General features: G+C 40.6%; 1 protein-coding gene across 1 annotated transcript in view; it reads right to left on the bottom strand.

Moving 5' to 3' along the window:
* Positions 1-18223, bottom strand: part of BAIAP2L1 (BAR/IMD domain containing adaptor protein 2 like 1) — a 73972-nt gene that overhangs the window by 46397 nt on the left and 9352 nt on the right. The window contains exon 2 of the mRNA XM_019716460.3: positions 5782-5857. Coding sequence (XP_019572019.1) covers positions 5782-5857 — 76 coding nt within the window. The remainder of the gene's footprint in view (positions 1-5781; positions 5858-18223) is intronic.

The raw sequence follows: 18223 nt of genomic DNA, 5'->3' as shown, positions 1-18223 counted from the left end.
TAGTTGCAGGGGACACAGCCCACCATCCCTTGTGGGAGTTGAAACCGGCAACCTTGTGGTTGAGAGGACGCATTCCAACCAACTGAGCCATCTGGGAGGCAGCTCAGCTCAAGGTGCCGTGTTCAACCTTAGTTGCAGGGGGCGCTGCCCACCATCCCTTGCAGGAGTCGAGGAATTGAACTGGCAACCTTGTGGTTGAGAGCCCGTGCTCCAACCAACTGAGCCATCCGGGAGGCAGCTCAGCTCAAGGTGCCGTGTTCAATCTTAGTTGCAAGGGGCAGAGCCCACCATCCCTTGCGGGACTCGAGGAATTGAACTGGCAACCTTGTGGTTGAGAGCCCACTGGCCCATGTGGGAATCGAACAGGCAGCCTTCGGAGTTAGGAGCATGGAGCTCTAACCGCCTGAGCCACCAGGCCGGCCCCTGTTTTTTAGGAGTTTTTAAATTACTGTTTCAATTTCCTTACCAGTGATCGGTCTATTTAGGTTTTCCAATTTTTCTTTGTTGTCTCGGAAGGTTACATATTTCTAAGACTTTGTCCATTTCTTCTAGGTTATCTGGTGGCATATAGCTTTTCATAGTATTCTTGTATAGTCATCAGTAATTCTGTGGTGTCCATGGTAACGTCTCCTCTTTCATTTTTTCATTTATTTGAGTCTTCCCTCTTTTTTCCTGAGTGAGTCTGTTTGCTTGAAGTACTATCTTCTACCCCTTCACTTTGAGCCTGTGTTCTCCTCTGGAGCTGCGATGAGTCTCCTGCAGGCAACATGTAGTTGGATCTTGTTCTTAATTCATCCTGCTAATCTGTACCTTTTGATTGGTGAGTTCAGTCCATTTACATTTAGGGTGATTAATAAAGAAGGACTACAGCCATTTAATCTTTTGATTTCTGGTTGCTCTGTATCTCCATTGTTTATTTTCTCTGGTGATTCTGTCTGCTATTTTAGTTTGGTGGTTTTCTATTATTTTTTTCTCTGTTTCCTCTTTTTTTATGTTTCATGTCTCAGCTCTGGATTTTTATTTTGTGGTTACCATCAGATTTGTGTAAAATATCTCATACATATTAACAGTTTTCTCCCAGTTCCCTCTTATCTTTTTTCACCTGTACTTGTTCAGTCCTTTACCTCCTCCCGTTATGATTTTGTCACAAATTCTCTTTTATGTTGTGCATTCATTACCAAATTGCAGAATAGTCATTTTTAATGCCCTTTCACCTGTTACAATTAAGTGTTTAATAACCTATTTTGTAGATTAACAGTTTCTTGCTACTGTTAATCATCTTATTCAAAATTTTATATACTTCTGTGTTTTTGTTTCCGGCAGAAGAGTTCCTTTCAACATTTCTTGTAATGCACATCTTATGGTGGCAAATCCTTTCAGCTTTTGTTTGTCTGGGGAAACTTTTATTTCTCCTTTATATCTAAAGGATAACTTTGCTAGATATATTATCTTTGGCTGATGGTTCCCCTCTTTCAACATTTTGAAAATTTCCTTCCACTCTGTCCCATATTGTAATGTTTCTACTGAGAAATCTGATCATAATCTAAAAAGGAACCAAACAAATCCTGGAGTGAAAAATTCAATAAATGAGATGAGGAATGCATTACAGAGCATTGGAAATAGAGCAGTCCAGATGGAAGAGAGACTTAGTGAACTCAAAGATAGAAACCTAGAGACGACTTAGGAGGGGTTTACTTTGTAGGTTACAGTCTTTCTCCCCCCCCCACCCCCCCACCCCCGCTGGCTGTCTTGAGAATTCTTTCTTTGTCATTATTTTGTAAGTTTGAATAACACGTGCCTTGGAGAAGGTCTTTTTGCATTAATATAGTTAGGTGGTCTGTTAGCTTCCTCTTTTCTAAAGTCCAGTTGTTTCCATAGTCCTGGGAAATTCTCATCAATTATTTGTTTGAGTAGGCTCTCTGTTCCCTTCTTCCTCTGAGATATATCTACCGTGTTTCCCCGAAAATAAGACCTACCCAGACCATCAGCTCTAATGAGTCTTTTGGAGCAAAAATTAATATAAGACCTGGTATTATATTATACTATATTATATTATTATAAGACTGGATCTTATATTACAATAAGACCGGGTCTTATACTAATTTTTGCTCCAAAAGATGCATTGGAGATGATGGTCTGGCTAGGTCTTATTTTCAGGGAAACACGGTATTATCCTTAGATTGTTCTTTCTAGTATAGTCTGATAGTTCTCATAGAGTTCTTTCATTTTCTTGAACTTAGTTCTCTCTTCTTCCTCGTAGGTCATTTCTAGGTTTCTATCTTTCAGTTCACTAAACTCTCTCTTCCATCTGGACTGCTCTATTTCCAATGCTCTCTAATGCATTCCTCATCTCATTTACTGAGTTCTTCAGCTCCAGAATTTGTTTGGCTCTTTTTTACAGTTTCAATCTCTTTGGTAAAGTGTTGTTTTTGTTCACTAATTTTATTCATGAATTCAGTGAACTGCCTTTCTGAGTTTTCTTGTATATTCTTGAGTTTCTTCATAACTGCAATCTTGAATTATGTTATTTAAATCATGTTTTCCATGACTTTGACTTAGTTTCTGAAGACTTTTCATTTTCTTTCTATGCTCCCATTTTATCTTGTTTGCTCTTGGTACTGGATGGGTTGTTTCTCTCTCTGTGTATTTGAGGTAGCACTCTCTTACCTAGGTACTGGTTTGCTCTCAACAACTCAGCAGGGAGGGCACTTTCTTTTGTTTTCCCGTAGATGGTGGTTTAGTGCAAGTTTCTGTTTTCTCTTACCTGCACTCTCTGTACCTCTGGATTGTGGTGGAGCGGAGTCACTTCAGTTAAGGAAAATACTGTGTATTCACTAGGATGGTGGGTATCCTCTCTGTGACGGCTCACCTTGGTTATAGGGCACCACCACTATGGTGGGGGAATGTGGAGAGTGTTGGAGAACCGGTTTTGTGAACTCCCAGAGCTACCACCTTTTTCTGCTGTTTTTGGCTTTACTAGGCTTTGCAGGGCATGCGGAGAAGAGGCAAGTTTGCGGTCTCATGGTTCTGCCTATCCTTCCAGTTATGGCTGTTGCCCCTGCTGTGTTATTTACAAATTCCCAGCCACCTCTACCCGGTTCTGTTATGATGGGGGAAGGGAAGGAGGGAGGGAAACTGCTCCTGCCCCTCGTAAGCTCCAGTCATAGTGTAAGGGCTGCTTACCCAACTCCTCCCCGACCACCGGGCGAGGTGGAGCAGCGGTGGCTGCTGAGCTGCTTCTGGGGCTACCGTGCCTGTCCTTCCTCCTACCATGCCTCCCCGACTTGTTCCAATATGCCCACCTTCAGATGTCCCAATGCATGATCTTTCAGGTCTATTTGTGTGTTGAGCAGGGGATCCTTTGTTGAGTTACAGTTGTCTGACTTGTTAATTTAAAGGTAGAAACAATGGAGTATTCTTACTTTACCAAGATGCTTACAGCACTCTCCTATTAGTTCTATTTTAGTGGTTGACCAACTACTTCATCAATCTAGTATATCTACTTCTACCAGATAATTTTTCCTTAAAATATGATTTCATCAGGTACAGTTCTGCTCAAAAACCTTCAAGGGCCTTCCATTGCTCAAAGAGTAAGCCCACACTCTGGCCTTCAATGAATCACACCTCCCAGAATTCCCAGCCGGTGTAGTCCCCGACACACCTGGTCATGTGACTTGCTTTGGCCAATGGGGTACCAGCAAACATAACTCCCACAGGGGCTTGCACTCTTAGAACAGACTTCTATGCCTATGTGAGCCCAGCCTTCAACCTAGTCCACGTCACAGCTGAGCCCCATGGGTCCAGAGAACTGCACTGCCTTTACAGGACCACGATAAATAACAAATTATTGTCTTAAGCCACCAAGTTTAGGTGTAGTTTGTTATATGGCAATAGATAACTGACGCTGCGTTAAAATTTAACAATAATGTGATCCTACTCCACCATATATTTTAGTATCCCCAACAGTTTCTCACTCATGCCAGTGTGGACACCAGATTTTGGGTTGGACACTGTCTTTTTTGCCTGAAGTACCTGTATGCAGCATCTGCCTACTGAAATCTAACATCTATCAACTAGTTCAGCTCCTGCAAGTCTTCCTCCCTGTTCCCTCTCCCAGCCCCCACCGCCACTGCGCAAATTCCAGGGACACGGCTCATCCCATGCTCTCTGTTAGCTGTGCATGCATGTTACCTTGACTTATAATCGGACTGTTGACTGCACATCTGGCACCCTCAACTATACCATAAATTCTTACCAAGGAGTTTACAAATATATCTAAATTTATCAATGGCTTCAGCAAGAACCGGATGGTCTATAGAAATTTTGGAAATACCTTTAAAAATGTGGAATAGTCCCCAGGAGGTGTTAAAGTGATAAGAGCCCTTCGGGGAGACGCTGTTTTAGCACAAGACTAAGCTGCAGGCTACTCACTAAGTCACCTTGTAAAACTGCCTCAGAGAGGTAGCAAATGCTAGAAAGAAAAAAAGTCACTGCAGGTCACAGTGATCTCCTTCACAGGGGCATCTAAAGCAGTGACTTTGCAGCCTTGTGACTAAGCAGTCACCCAGGGAGAGTCAGCTGTGCAAGACTCTTACAAAACAAGGCTCCTGCTCTTTGAAGGAGGGGGCAGAGGGGCAATCGCAGAAGTCACGGATACTGCTGGAGGGTAAAGGAGAACAAATCCTAGGCCTGTTGCATTTCCTGACACCGAAAACATCTGGCAAACAGCACAGAGATCCAGAAGTAAATAAGCAGTTTACTTTTCCAGGAACTACAACAATAAGGCACTCGTCATGGAAAGTCTAGTCAGCATACTCCCTTTCCTGGGGCATGCTCATGCAGAAGGTGTGTGAGGCCACAGGTTTATTTCCAAAATACCAACAGGGAGCACTCAAAGGTGGGGCACGGTGAGAGAGAGAAATGAGATATGTAAAAGATAACACTTGAGCTGAAGCCTTCTTCAAGTCTAAAATGGTTGGAAACTAGATGTTCTCATGCTACTTGGTCTTAATGAACCAGGGTAGGGTGTGAACCCAGGGTCTGAATATTTTGGGGGTGATGACTGCTACCTAGGGAACACTGTGTTGACTGGTTAGAATGTGGTGATTATCAGCATCTCAAGTGTTCAAGGTGATCATTGACACCATTTGCCTGTTAGTAGGAAAAAGCATATGTATATGCATGTCAGCTTCCGCCACTGACACCTCTTCAAACCAGCAAACAACTCTGGTTCCCAGACAGACAAAAACCAACGCTCATATTCATGTTAAAGGAAGCTCTCGTTTTGAAATAAGAATCTAAGTTCAACCTTTAATTGAGACATATTCCCATTCAGGCTAAAAGTTTGGTTTCTCAGATTACTATCAAAAGTACACCCAAAGGCAAGAAATTCTTCTGTATAAATAAAAGGAGAATAATTCTTACACTATAGAATGCTAACATAAATATTTTAAGTATACATTTCATGTATGTTATTAGTTCACAAAGAATTTGGTTGAAAAAGTAGAAAACATGTTTATGGCAATGATATAAATGATTGAACCATGTCAAAAAGCATGATTTGATAATTAAGATTATTCATAGTAGCCTATTCAATGTATTCATTTCAAATACACTAACATCCTATCAATGCAAAGTTGTGTAGACTAAATTAATTGTAAATAATTTCTACCAATTTATTTAAAAAATTCAGTATTAAGCATTTAAAAATAATTAAGTAAAACATTTACTGAATGAATTTTATATGTGCTCTACATTTATAAATTTAGAAAATTGACTTACCATTAACAGCTTTTTCATAATTTTTTCCTAGGTTTATTAAATTTCGTAGCCCCGGATTGAACTGTTCCATAACATTCTGACAAATAAAACAAACAAATTCATAAAATAAGCAAACAGTAGACCAAGTAATCTTTAGATTTTGTTACGACATAGCCTGGGATACCAATGTATGCTTGACAGGACAGTCTACAGTCATGAATGTTGATTTGAAAATAACAAAGAGCACACATTTCCTTACTGATGGAACAGGGTGCTGGCACTGACAGGTGGACGTAACTTACCCTGGCAGTTCCCCCGCTGCCCAAGGGCTGCCTAGAACTTACTGTAAACAGAGCAAGTAGCAGACATGCTGTCTCTGTGCTAAGCGCCAGGTAGGGGCTGTGGGCCCAGAAACAGATGCCACCTTTTGGGTTTAAGTAGGTTAATGGTTGTCATTCTAGACGATTATTGAGAATGTTGGTCTAAATTTAAAATATCGTAAACCTGAAGTACAGACAGAAATTATTCCTGGGGGGCTCTGACTTGACTCAGAGCACACGGTGACTGAATATATCTGTTCCACAATGAGCTTCAATTAATCATTCCAGACAGACCACTCAGGTCTCTTCAGCACCTCTCCCCAAATGTGTGCCATCTATAGAGGACCAGGCAACAAAAAGAATGAAAACTACACAACATTCAAAGGGACAGATACTTGACACACATGCTGTTTAGGATAAAAGGTTCTCCACTGTGAGTTAGTAGAGAGTGAACCTAACTTTTATTTTATCAAACAGCGACTGGGAAAAACCAACCCGCCTTACCACCTTTCCCACCTCGGGACTTAGTCTCAACAGCACTCTCAACGAAGCTGTTATTCTTGCATTTATTGCCATAGTTTTGATATCATAATTTTTCAATTTTGGACAATAAGTACAGGCTTCCTGCTACAGTAGATGAGGACTTGGGCCTCCCCAGCACCCCACTTATCCTCCCCCCATCCTTCCTACATAGTGAAATGGCAATTTCCTGGTAAGTGAATAGTCAGGGTTTATTATTACTTTGTAGATACTGGTCACTACAAAGCAAGGAATGTACTAAGGATTACATTTCCTTTCTTGGTACTGCCTGTTTGTTTCTCCTGGGATTAGCATGGCTCATCTCCCCACCCCCATGCTTAGTTTTCTGTTATCTAACTTAAATTTTCCCACACGCTCCGTCAGATCTGGCAGAACCTATCAATATTATTTTTCAAGCACACAAAGTTGTCAGCTAATCTCCATTCCATTTTCCCCCCAGAACTTCCTCCAAGGACTCTCTGTCCTCTTGCTCAGTCTGGCCTGACTGTCCCTGCTATGCTGTTGTTCTTGCAGGTCCCTTTCTGGCCCCGTGTTAGAGCTCTCACTAACTGGATTCTACATCTTTTTCTTTCTTCACTTATTCGTATTTGCTGGAGATCATTCTCCAAGAATGACCTAAGAATTGACATGTGAGAGATAAATTTGAGTACCCATGTCGTTGAAATTATCTTTACCTTGACATTTGATTGATAGTTTGCTGGCTAGAGTATTATAGATGGAAAGTGACTTTCCCTCAGAATTTTGAAGATATTACTCCACAATCTTTAAATATCCAGTTTTGCTATTGAGAAGTTGGCCATCATTTTTTCTTCCTTCATATACGACTTTTTCTTTTTTTTGGCTTATATCTGGAAGGCTACTCTTAATTCCTGTGTTCTTAAACTACATAATTGTCTGTCTCTGTGGGTATTTTTTTCACTTATTCTACTGGCACTCAAAAGACCCTATTGAGGGTGGCCCGATGGCTCAGCTAGTTAGAGCGCAAGCTCTGAACAGGGTTGCTGGTTCGATTCCCACATGGGTCAGTGAGCTGCGCCCTCCACAACTAGATTGAAGACAACGAGCTGCCGCTGAGCTTCTGGAGGGGCGGCCAGATGGCTCAGTTGGTTAGAGTGTGAGTTCTGAACAACAAGGCTGCCGGTTCAATTCCCGCATGGGATGGATGGTGGGCTGCACCCCCTGCAACGGAAGACTGAAAACGGTGACTGGACTTGGAGCTGAGCTGCGCCCTCCACAACTAGATTGAAGGACAATGACTTAGAGCTGATGGGTCCTGGAGAAATACAGTTCCCCAATATTCCCCAATAAAATTGCAAAAAAAAAAAAAAAAAGACCCTATGTAATCTATATAGAAAATTATGTCCTTTAGGTCTGAAAAATGTTCCTGTTTTGTTTCCTGTCTTTTCACTCTTTGTGGAATTCTGATAAGGATTTTACGCATTCTGGAGTTATTCTCTAATCATTTTACTTTTTTTTCTCTGATTTTCCACTTTTTGTTCTACATCTCTGACACACATCCTCAACTTCACTTTCTGACACTTCTATGTTTTAAACACTCTAATATATTTTTAATTTGGGCTTTGTCGGGTTTTTTGATTATTCTTTTTCAAAAGCATCTTGTTCTTGTTTAATGGATGCAATATTGTCTTCTATTTGAATAAACTAGTTGTAGTTTTGGGGTCCTTCCTTCCAGTCCCCCATGTTATCTCCTGGGCATCCACCTGTCTTCTGTGCTGGAGTGTTTCCTCAAACATCTGGTGCTCCTTGATCACTCGTGTTTAGGAGGAAAGCCTCAAAATGCTGGCTGGACACTTGTGGGAGTGGGTATGTTCTCAGGGTGCATGTAGACTGGCAGGCTTCATGCGGAGCGATGGACAGCAGGTCAGCTGTAGACAAACCGGCCACACAACAGTAAACCAGGGGCCACTGGGTCATTCCAGAGATGTTTGTAATTCCCTGTCATTAGGTGGGGGGAGGAGCAGTCACCAGGTGGTCAGCTTTCCCAGTCAGGAAGGGGGTTGGGAATTGCAGTTTACTGAGCCAGTTTTTACTGGCTCTCTGCTCTACTCCCTCCACCCTCCACTGGTGTTTCCAAGTCGAAAAGCTCCTTTGATTCAATATATTCAGAGATGAAATCTCTGGTCTGCCAGGCAGAGGGCACTGCCGGTGGTCGGTGGCTGAGGTAGAAAAGGGAACCTGGCAATCCAACCACCTTGAAAAACCCCTACTATAGCCCTGCCTGGCCCCTCCATCCCCACCTTCTGTGGGGCCTGCTCCTCAGTCTTTGGGGTGCTCCGGGGTAAATGGCGCAGTTCTCATCAGTACTTCTCTCTGCAGGTTCTTGCGGTTCCCTTAGGGCAATTACCATTCCTCTGTCCATTTTCTATCACCCAACATTTCTTTAGGCCTTTTGTCAACTGGTATTTCCTTTTTCAGGCCTCTACACTATGGATTTACAGACTTTTTTTAAAAGTCCTTTTCCCGTCATTTTAATGTATCCTCAGGAGAGAGAAAAAATACACGAGGTCAATTCTGCCATGCTTAACTGGAAGTCCCCTCATCCAGTATCATGGGAGCCGGTCAGCTGTTTTAAGTCTCACTCACAATGCGTGTGCCTGCAAGGTTTCTATGAAATGTTATCACCTGTGCAGATCTGTATAACCATCACCACAATTATAATGCAGAACTGTTCCATTAACACAAAGATCTCTCTCATGCTAACCCTTTATGGCCACACCAACCCTACCCCCTGGCAACCCCTGGTTCTCAATCACTACGATTTTTGTCATTGTCAAAATGTTATATAAATGGAATCATGTGACCTTCTGAGACCGGCTTTTCACTTTGCATAAAGCTCTTAAATACCATCCAAGTTGTTGGGTGTACCAGCAGTTTATTTGTTTATCTTTTTTGGCTAGTATTCCATAGTATGGGTGTATCACAATTTGTTTATCCATTTACCCTCTGAACATCCGGGTTGGTTTCCAGTTTTTGGCAATTACAAGTAAACCTAATATGGACAATCACACACAGGTTTTGCGTGAATGTAACTGTTCATATCTCTAGGATAAACACCTGGGAGCGCAACTGCTGCGCCATATAGTAGGTGTGTTTAACTTTATTAAGAAACTGCCAAACTATTTTCCAGAGTGGCTGTACCACTTTACATTCCCAACAGCAATGTATGAGATTTCAATCATTTTTAAAATTTAATACCTTCATTAGAAAATAGTTATTTTCTAGTAAAAAGAGAAAACTATTTTTCAAATAGCTCACTTAAAATTCTCAGAATAAATTTAGGAGATCAAATCTGGATGGTAAGAATATAAGTTCTAATAAAAAGACAAAAAGCTAAGTTTAAAATATCATTTGAAGTTCTCATAATAATCTTATGAGGCTGAGTCTGGACGGTAAGAATATAACGAGACCAATACAGAGCTAACCCTGTCTGTTCTCTAGGATATAAGAAGTCACAAAAAGAAGCCCAGATCTTTGTTCTTCAGATTATTCTTAGTTCAGCTTAACCAAATAAGGGGAAAATATAATCTGATTTCTTTATACAATTCTTGAAATGTTTATGTATTTAACTCCTATCTTAAAATCTCATAAACCATGAGTTAATGAGAACTTCGAAAGTTAACACCAAACATAAACCACTGTCCAAATGATTCTACTGGAAAAAAAAGTTAAACTAAGACCTGAGAATACAATCAACTTCACAGAAAACAATACAAGAGTTTTCTCGCTTGAAAGTTCAACATATACTTCAACTCTATTAATTAGGTTTAGCTACAGAAATTTCCCCCCCCGAAATTTTGGCCTCTTTGAACAATGGAAAATCCATTTCTATACTGGCTCTTGGCATTAATCTATTTATTTTAGCTGAAATACATGTATTTTTAAACCCAGGAACAAAAAAACCTGTGCTGCCTTTTTATTCCAAATCTACAGTAGCGGTGGATGTCCTTGTGAATTGGATGGGTCCCACATTTTGGGAGGAGGGCAGCAGTTGGGTTTAAAGGTCATGCTATGTCAGGGCTTGTTAAGACCTGAACTGTTTATAGAGCCTAAAATGTAGAGAATCACCAGTAGTAATGAACAAATCCATTTTAATTTAAACTAAGACTAAAAGGTTTAAGATACCAAGTATAAAAACAAAATAAATTATAAAAGGTATTAGTGGGCCCAGAAGCACTATTTTATTATAATGAATAACAAAAGTTTAGCACATATTCCACCAGTTACTGTCTGGCAAGGAGGATAATCTGTCAAACTAGTTTCAAGTAGAATGAGTTTTATTTCCATTCAAAGGAGAACATGGATCGCCTAGGCTGAAATCAAATGACTGGCGATGTCACTCTTCTACCTGTGCCAGGTCTCGTGTGAAGAGGGGCTGGTTCCACCGCACCAGCTCAGCAGCACAGGGCAGTCAGTGGGAGCTACTCCAGGCTAAGTGCTGGGAGCAGGCCCCTCGGACCTGCAGGCACTTCCCACCAGGTTTCCAGCTGGTCCACGTATCTCATGCACTCCCTCTACTCCTGTGCAGTTACAGATCTTAATTTTAAAATGAATTATACAATCTTATGATGGTTTTAACACCCTCACCATTTAGATTTTTCCTTCATTTTTTGAAAAATTATTACCTTTACCAGCGTGGAACTATGAGACTATGAAGCATAAATTAATACGATTATGGCTAGACCGAGCTGACTTTAAACTCCTAAGAACTGGCTTCTCTTTCCGTTTGTTTTTCCTGTTTTCCCCATGACCAAAGACAAATTATTTGGTATTTCAGTACTTTATTCTTCTCAGTTGAGAAATGTGGGTATTAGTTACACTGGAATAAGCTTTAAAAGTGATTTTAGAATCTCTAAGTAAACAGGGAGTTTTATAACTTGATCCAGGCAGTGTATGTATCCTTGAAATTCTGGATACTTTTTGTTCTACACAATTTTATACAAATTAGCCTAGCAATGTTGCAAATGTTTAAACTAATCAAGGCACATTTCAATTTCATGTGACAAGAGTATCTGTTAATAAGGGTTAAATGTGTGAAGATACTTCTAGATGGACATTATTTGTAGAAAATCTTGCTTCCTCCTTCCTCGTGTTGGAAGCCGCTGTTCCTGGACTAACACCATCAATACTTGATTACATCCCCTGCCTTTAGGGAAAATATTCGAGAGTAAATGTGGCAAAAAGGCAGCTGCTTGTGGGCTAACAGATGGTCAGAAGAGTCATGTTTTTCATACCCATCTTGAATGGAAGGGCACAAGCAAGGTGAAGGAAAATTAGACAACTGAGATATTGTTTTTGTTTGCAGTATTAAGTTAGAGCTGAAATACTCAGATTCAAATATATAAACACAGAAATGATTCCCACCAGTCAAATGTGAACAATGTTTCGGTTCCCCCTCAATCTGTATTATTATCTATGCTACTAGCTATCAACTTGCATTATGAATCAATTTGTATTATCTATAATTAGTAACACGCCATCCCGGTAGCAATGGGTCTGGGACGGCCGGGGGGTAGGGGGGTGGCCCTAACAGGAAAAAAACTTTGGCCTGGAATCCCTGGGCAAATCACACATTACCACCCTGTTGAGCCTCAGTCTCCTCCTCTATAAAATGGGAATAATGATAATTCCCGCCCCATGAGAGGTATGAGGATTCAATGAGATAGTAAGTAATAGTTATGGAGCACTTATTTTGTGCTCTTCCAAGCACCTGACACTTAGTGCACACTGAGTCAGTTGCAGTAATTAACACTGCATGACAAAAGCTCTAACGTATTAGCTCTTCAAATGGATGAACATTGCTATTGCCACAGATGTCTCCAGGTACTTCACTTCCTCTGTAATATGAAAATAAATGATACTGGCTCTCCTGCCTCAAAGTGTCATGTCAGGATGAGAGAAGCCATGAATACAAAAACCTCTAGAGAAGTGTGCGGTACAAAGAAAATAGAAAGTGTTACTATCTGCCTCATTCAATTGAGAACATTGTATTCCTTTTTTCCACCTGAGATACATTTTGACATTTATGGAGTGCTGCTCTGTTTCAGGCTCTATGCCTCGTATTTCACATGGGTTGTCTCATTAGCTCCTAACAACATAGTTATTATTACCCCCATTTTACAGATAAGACACCAAACCTTTGAGATGTTAAATTTAAAAACGTTGCTGAAGGTTCCACAGGCAGCATGAAGCAGGCAGGCCTGGCTAGCCTCCCTACTAACCTTTGCACTCACCCCTCAGGCCTCAATACACGTTCCTTTAAGTGAACTGTGCAATGAAGTTAGAGGAAATGCTTTCCAAGGGAGCACTGTTTTAGTTAAGAGAAATTATGGGAGTCTCTACAATCTTTTCATTTTCTTTTTAGAAGCTTTCTTATAATCTTACTCTTGATTTTTAAATTGATCTTCTAATAGCATCACAGCATGGACCAACTCTGCCCAGGCAAACGAGTATTTCTGACCTCCTTTCCTCTCCCTTAAAAAAGGAAAGAAAAAGAAGGTTCCACACCTACCACACAAGAATTAATAATGGTTAATTTAACACTGCCATATTGATTTCCTCTGCTGAAAAGGAATTAAAACATAACAGAACTACATTATAGAACCACAGGATGCTTTAACCACCCCATTCAAATCTCATATCCCTTTTTTCCTCCCCAGAGGGAACTGCTAATTAAGACTGCTAGTAACATTCTAACTCATATTTTATACTTTTATACACACATATATTTAGTCACAATTAATCTATAATTTTGCTTTGTGCATTTAATAAAATGGTATATAATACATTTCACTTTTACATCTTACTTTTTTTATTCAATGTTATGCCTCTGAGACTTGCCCACCCTGGTACATATTGAGTTTATTACTATTTAACTTCTGTATGGTGCCCCAGAAAACGCAGAAGAAAAAGAACCCCCAAGAGAATTAATTCGCAGTGAAGGATTTTGCAGACCTCAACAAGCTCCTTAAGTTTCAGACATGGACCCCACATAGAAAGGTTTCCATTAATAGGAATGTGCATGGTGGATTACCTGCTTACAAGCAAATTTATGATGAAAATAAACAAACTAAGCAAACCACCAGGGAGGGACGTATTTCTGAAAAGAGTGACACCTCCTCAAGAAAAAGAAGAAGGCGTTGTCCTCACAGGAGGTGACAGCTCCATGTGTGTTACGGCCCCTGAAAACCTTCCAGTGGGACGAGATGGAGGCGGGGACAGTGACACGGATGGCCCTGAGCCTGTGGAGACCTAGGCTAACGTGTGTTTGTGTATTAGTTTTTAACAAAGAAGTTTAGAAACAAAATTTTTAAATAGAAAACAGCTTATAGAATAAGATATAAAGAAAGAAAATATTCTCGTACAGGTGTACAATGTCTGTGTTTTAAGCTAAGTTATTAGAAGAGTCAAAATGTTGAAAAATTTTAAAGTTTATAATTACAGTAGCTAACGGTAATTTATTATTGAAAAAAACTCGTTTTTATAAATTAAGCGTAGCCTACGTGTACAGTGTTTATAAAGTCTCCGTCGTGTACAGTCATATCCTAGGCCTTCACATTCACTCCCCACTCACTCACTGACTCACCCAGAGCAACTTCCAGTCCTGTAAGCTCATTCATGGTAAGTGCCCTACACGGGAACCATTTGTTTATACCATGTTTTTACTGTATCTTTTCTGTTTAGATACACAAATACTTGCCGCTGTGTTACAAATGCCTACAGTATTCAACAGAGTAACATGCTGTACAGGCTTGTAGCCTAGGTGTGCAGTAGGCTGTACCATCTGGGTCTGTGTGACTCCATGATGTGTGTACGACAAAATCGCCTACTGATGCATTTCTCACAACTTATCCTGTTGTTAAGCGATGCATGACTGTAATAGTTTTATCCTAGGCTCTCATGTCCATCATGAATTAATGTCCCCAGTGACTTTCGTCCTTTTAATAGGATGGAAGAGGCACCAAAAACCTAGATTCTTCCTCCAATCAGGCAGGTTTGGCTATGGCCACGATTCCTCCACCCCCATCACTGTGCGCCACGCACAATGGCCTCCAGGCTGTTCTGTGAACAGGCCAAACCCATTCCCTCCTTCTGCTGGAAGGCTCTTCTCCCGATACCCACCCCCCTGGGTCTTAGATCCAGACCTCTGGAGAAGACAACTTCCTCCATCTCCAGCCTCCCCCTCTAGCTCCGTTCCTTGCCTCTTTTTTTTAAAAGGCTTGGCACTACCTCACATGATATTACTGTGTACTCTGTCTCTTTAGTAGGAGCTGCGTGTGAATTAAGGCCAAGCACCACTGCACCTCCAACACCAAGAACAGTGCCTGGACCAGCTAATGCCCAAAGTATACCCATCAGCAGCAGTTCCTGAATAATAATAATAATAATATTATTATTATATGAGATGTATGTGCTCATGGATAAACTGGCTGCATGATGTGCCATCAGCTCATCTAAACACACTGCCACAGACACAGTGACCCAGTGGGCCAATTAGCCTTGAAAATCGGAAATGGGGTAACGGGGCCACTGCTTCCAACTTCATTAGCTAAAAGTAACAGCTACAATCAAGGGTCACAAAAGCTGCAAAGTTCTGCCCTCTACCTACTAAGTCATAACAGGCTTACAAAATCAGAAAATGTCAGGGCTTTCCTTGTGAATTTTGCTTCCTAACCCTATAGTTTTCCAAATTTAAGTATTAGGTAGTAATATGGTCCTTAAAAAAATACCTTGCTGGAAACAACCCAAATGTCCATCAACTGATAAACAGATGAACAAATGTGGTAAATCCATAAATGGAATGTTATTCAGCCATAAAAAGGAATACAGTACTAATAAGCACTACAAATAGATGAACTCCATTACGCTAAGTGAAAAAGGCAGTCATGAAAGACCACATGTTGTATGATTCCATTTTTATGAAATGTCTAAAAAAGCTGTACCTGTAGAAACCAAAGCTATATTAGTGATTGCCTGGGGATAAGAGTGACAAATGATAGCAAATGGGCACGAAGGACCTTTTTGGGATGATGGAAATGTTGTAAAATTGGATTATTGTGATGGTTACACAATTCTGAAAATTTACTAAAAGTCACTGACTTGTACATTTAAAATGAATTTTATAGTTTATAAACTACACCTCAATAAAGCTATTTTTTTTTTAAAAGGGGGGGTGGGGCAGAAACAACAGCAATAACAAAAACCCTGACTCTCGCTGATGCTCCAGGCTGCTAAGGATTAAGGCTCGACATCCTTACTGCCAGACAGAATGCCACACGCTGTGTGTCTGCTCATTCCTGGGGTGCTTGTAGCAACCCTGACCACAGAAGAGCCAGCTGTATTGAGAGCCAGGTCACCCGCTGTCCTTGGTGAACATTGGTCCAGGACCAGTCAGAAAAGTGCTAATGGGCTGCAAAGCATTTATGCCCATGTAGCTGTTTGCAGCAACTTGCCCTCCTATGTGAAAATCAATTAGACCCATTAGCAGAAAAAGATAACCCAGCTATTTTGAGACAAATTTCCTACTGGATTAGCAGTTGTCTTTCCAGCTATGATCAGAGAAGGAGTTTGGCCAATGTGTCTCCAGGCAATAAATTAAGTATTATGTAATGACCGGGTCCTTTTAAGGTAATTTCAATAGGAAATCTTCAGCCTGCCCAGAAAACTTTCACTATAACAGTGTTTTGCTTTCATTCTTCCTTTCCTTTCTTTATCCATCATCCAGGCTTTGGTTTATAAAGAATTACTTCTGCCAAAGTGGTTCTTCAGAGTGCAAAGGGCACCCTAGAAAATAAGCCGCGAGGCCAGCAGGGGTACATGGCTCCACCCCACAAGACCTGAGCATGAGCCACTGGGCCAGTGGTCAGCGAAGCACAGGGCCACCTCTTGGGGCTTTGCCTCTCCTAGAACGTTCTCAGAAAATTCTGAGAATACCTACTACCGTAGATCCCGAGCTCCTTTGGAACCAACCAAATGATGAGAACCAGTGTGATCATCTAGAAAGGTATGTATCACTACCTTTTAAGACACGTTACTAGAAGCAATCACATCTCCACAACTTTTTATTTCATTGTTTAAAGAAACAGATTTCTGTGACACTCCACTTTCCCTATTCCCTACTCATTTAGGCAGCAAGACTGTTCTAAAACAAAAAAATCCTTAAGCAAAACAAAAAGGTGCCAACACACTGGTGGGAGAAAGTAAGTGTTTCACAACTGTTCAAAATTTTTGGATGAAATTATTAAGCGTGTCTAGAAAATTAAGTCCCAGAGGTATCTCACCCAGTAAATTAGTGTAAGAACATAGGTTTTTGATTTTTTTTTTTTTTTATTGTGGAAGGAGAACCAAATTACAGGCAACCTGAGTTCATGACCATCTGATAAAGGAACTTGAAGAAAAAATAATGTCTGAACTCAGTTCAACACTAGAAAGTTTCATTCTACTTAAAATACTAGAGTTTTATATTTGTCTGTGGGTGGAATCATTTGAAACCGCTTTTCCTTGGAGTTGAAGTGCAGATGATTACGGGGTCCAAGGTCCAGCAGGGGCTATAGCTCCATGCAGTTACATATTTCCTGGCAGTGCCAAGAAGGCTTTTGGGCCAAAAGCAGGCGTTCCGAGCCTTGGCAATTAGCAGGCTAACAGACATTGCAACAACATCTGGGCCACACTGGTCTCCCCTGAACACATTTATGGACTCTGTTCCAGAATTCAAACAATTTTTGGACCTTGAACTTCATAGGAAGTAGCACCTGAGACTCAAGTAAAAACCAATTCTAACTATGATAATATGAGTATCCATTTTTGCTTGGTTTGTAGAGGTACATATTCTTGTTTGAAAGAATGGAAACACAATCCTTTCTATAGCCACATACCAGGATGACCACTATGCAAGTTTCAGTCAGAACCTGAAAATGTGCCTTTTTTCCTGGTATTTTCTTCCCCCCATTCCCTCGAGATAGGAGATGAGATCATGGCAAGTACTACACAACATGTTTACTTATGTTTCACTCCACCAACTCTGTAAAATCTTTCTTACATTTGGGCCCTTGAAACAATCATACATTTGTTCAATCTGTATTATATATCTAAAGTGAGTCCAGCCCTATGCTGGACGTAGAGAACACAAAGCTGAATGAGGAAAGGGTTACAGGCCTTGAAAATGTACAGTTTAATAGGGAGACAGGAAAGAAAAAAATTCCAAGGCAGTCCAGACTGACATGGCGAAAATGAGAAATGCAAACATCTTTAATATTACTTGAATATCATTTAGAAATATATAACTTTATCCCAAATGTCATACAGTAATTGTGTGGTTACTGGTATTAAATAACTGTCAACAGATACATACTGTGAAGGCTACAGAGCACAGGACCGTTTGGTGAAGGGTTCTCGTCTGCCTACTTGTTTTTAAAAGGTGTGTTATGGAACAAAAAGCTAGCAGCAAATTTGCAGGCCAGAATGATTCATGTGCTCAATCACATTTGTTTAAAAAGCCCCAAAGTACTCAATAGGTAATAAGAACTTTACCAGATCAAAGTAAATTAATGATTTCATATAGCTAGTGAGTTTTTGTGTTTTTTTTT

Source organism: Rhinolophus sinicus, chromosome 5, assembly GCF_057876585.1.
Source record: "Rhinolophus sinicus isolate RSI-liver-muscle chromosome 5, RSI-T2T, whole genome shotgun sequence".
Lineage (NCBI taxonomy): Eukaryota > Metazoa > Chordata > Mammalia > Chiroptera > Rhinolophidae > Rhinolophus > Rhinolophus sinicus.
The sequence above is the reverse complement of the archived record's forward strand: the minus strand, read 5'-3'. Positions and strand labels throughout refer to the sequence as shown.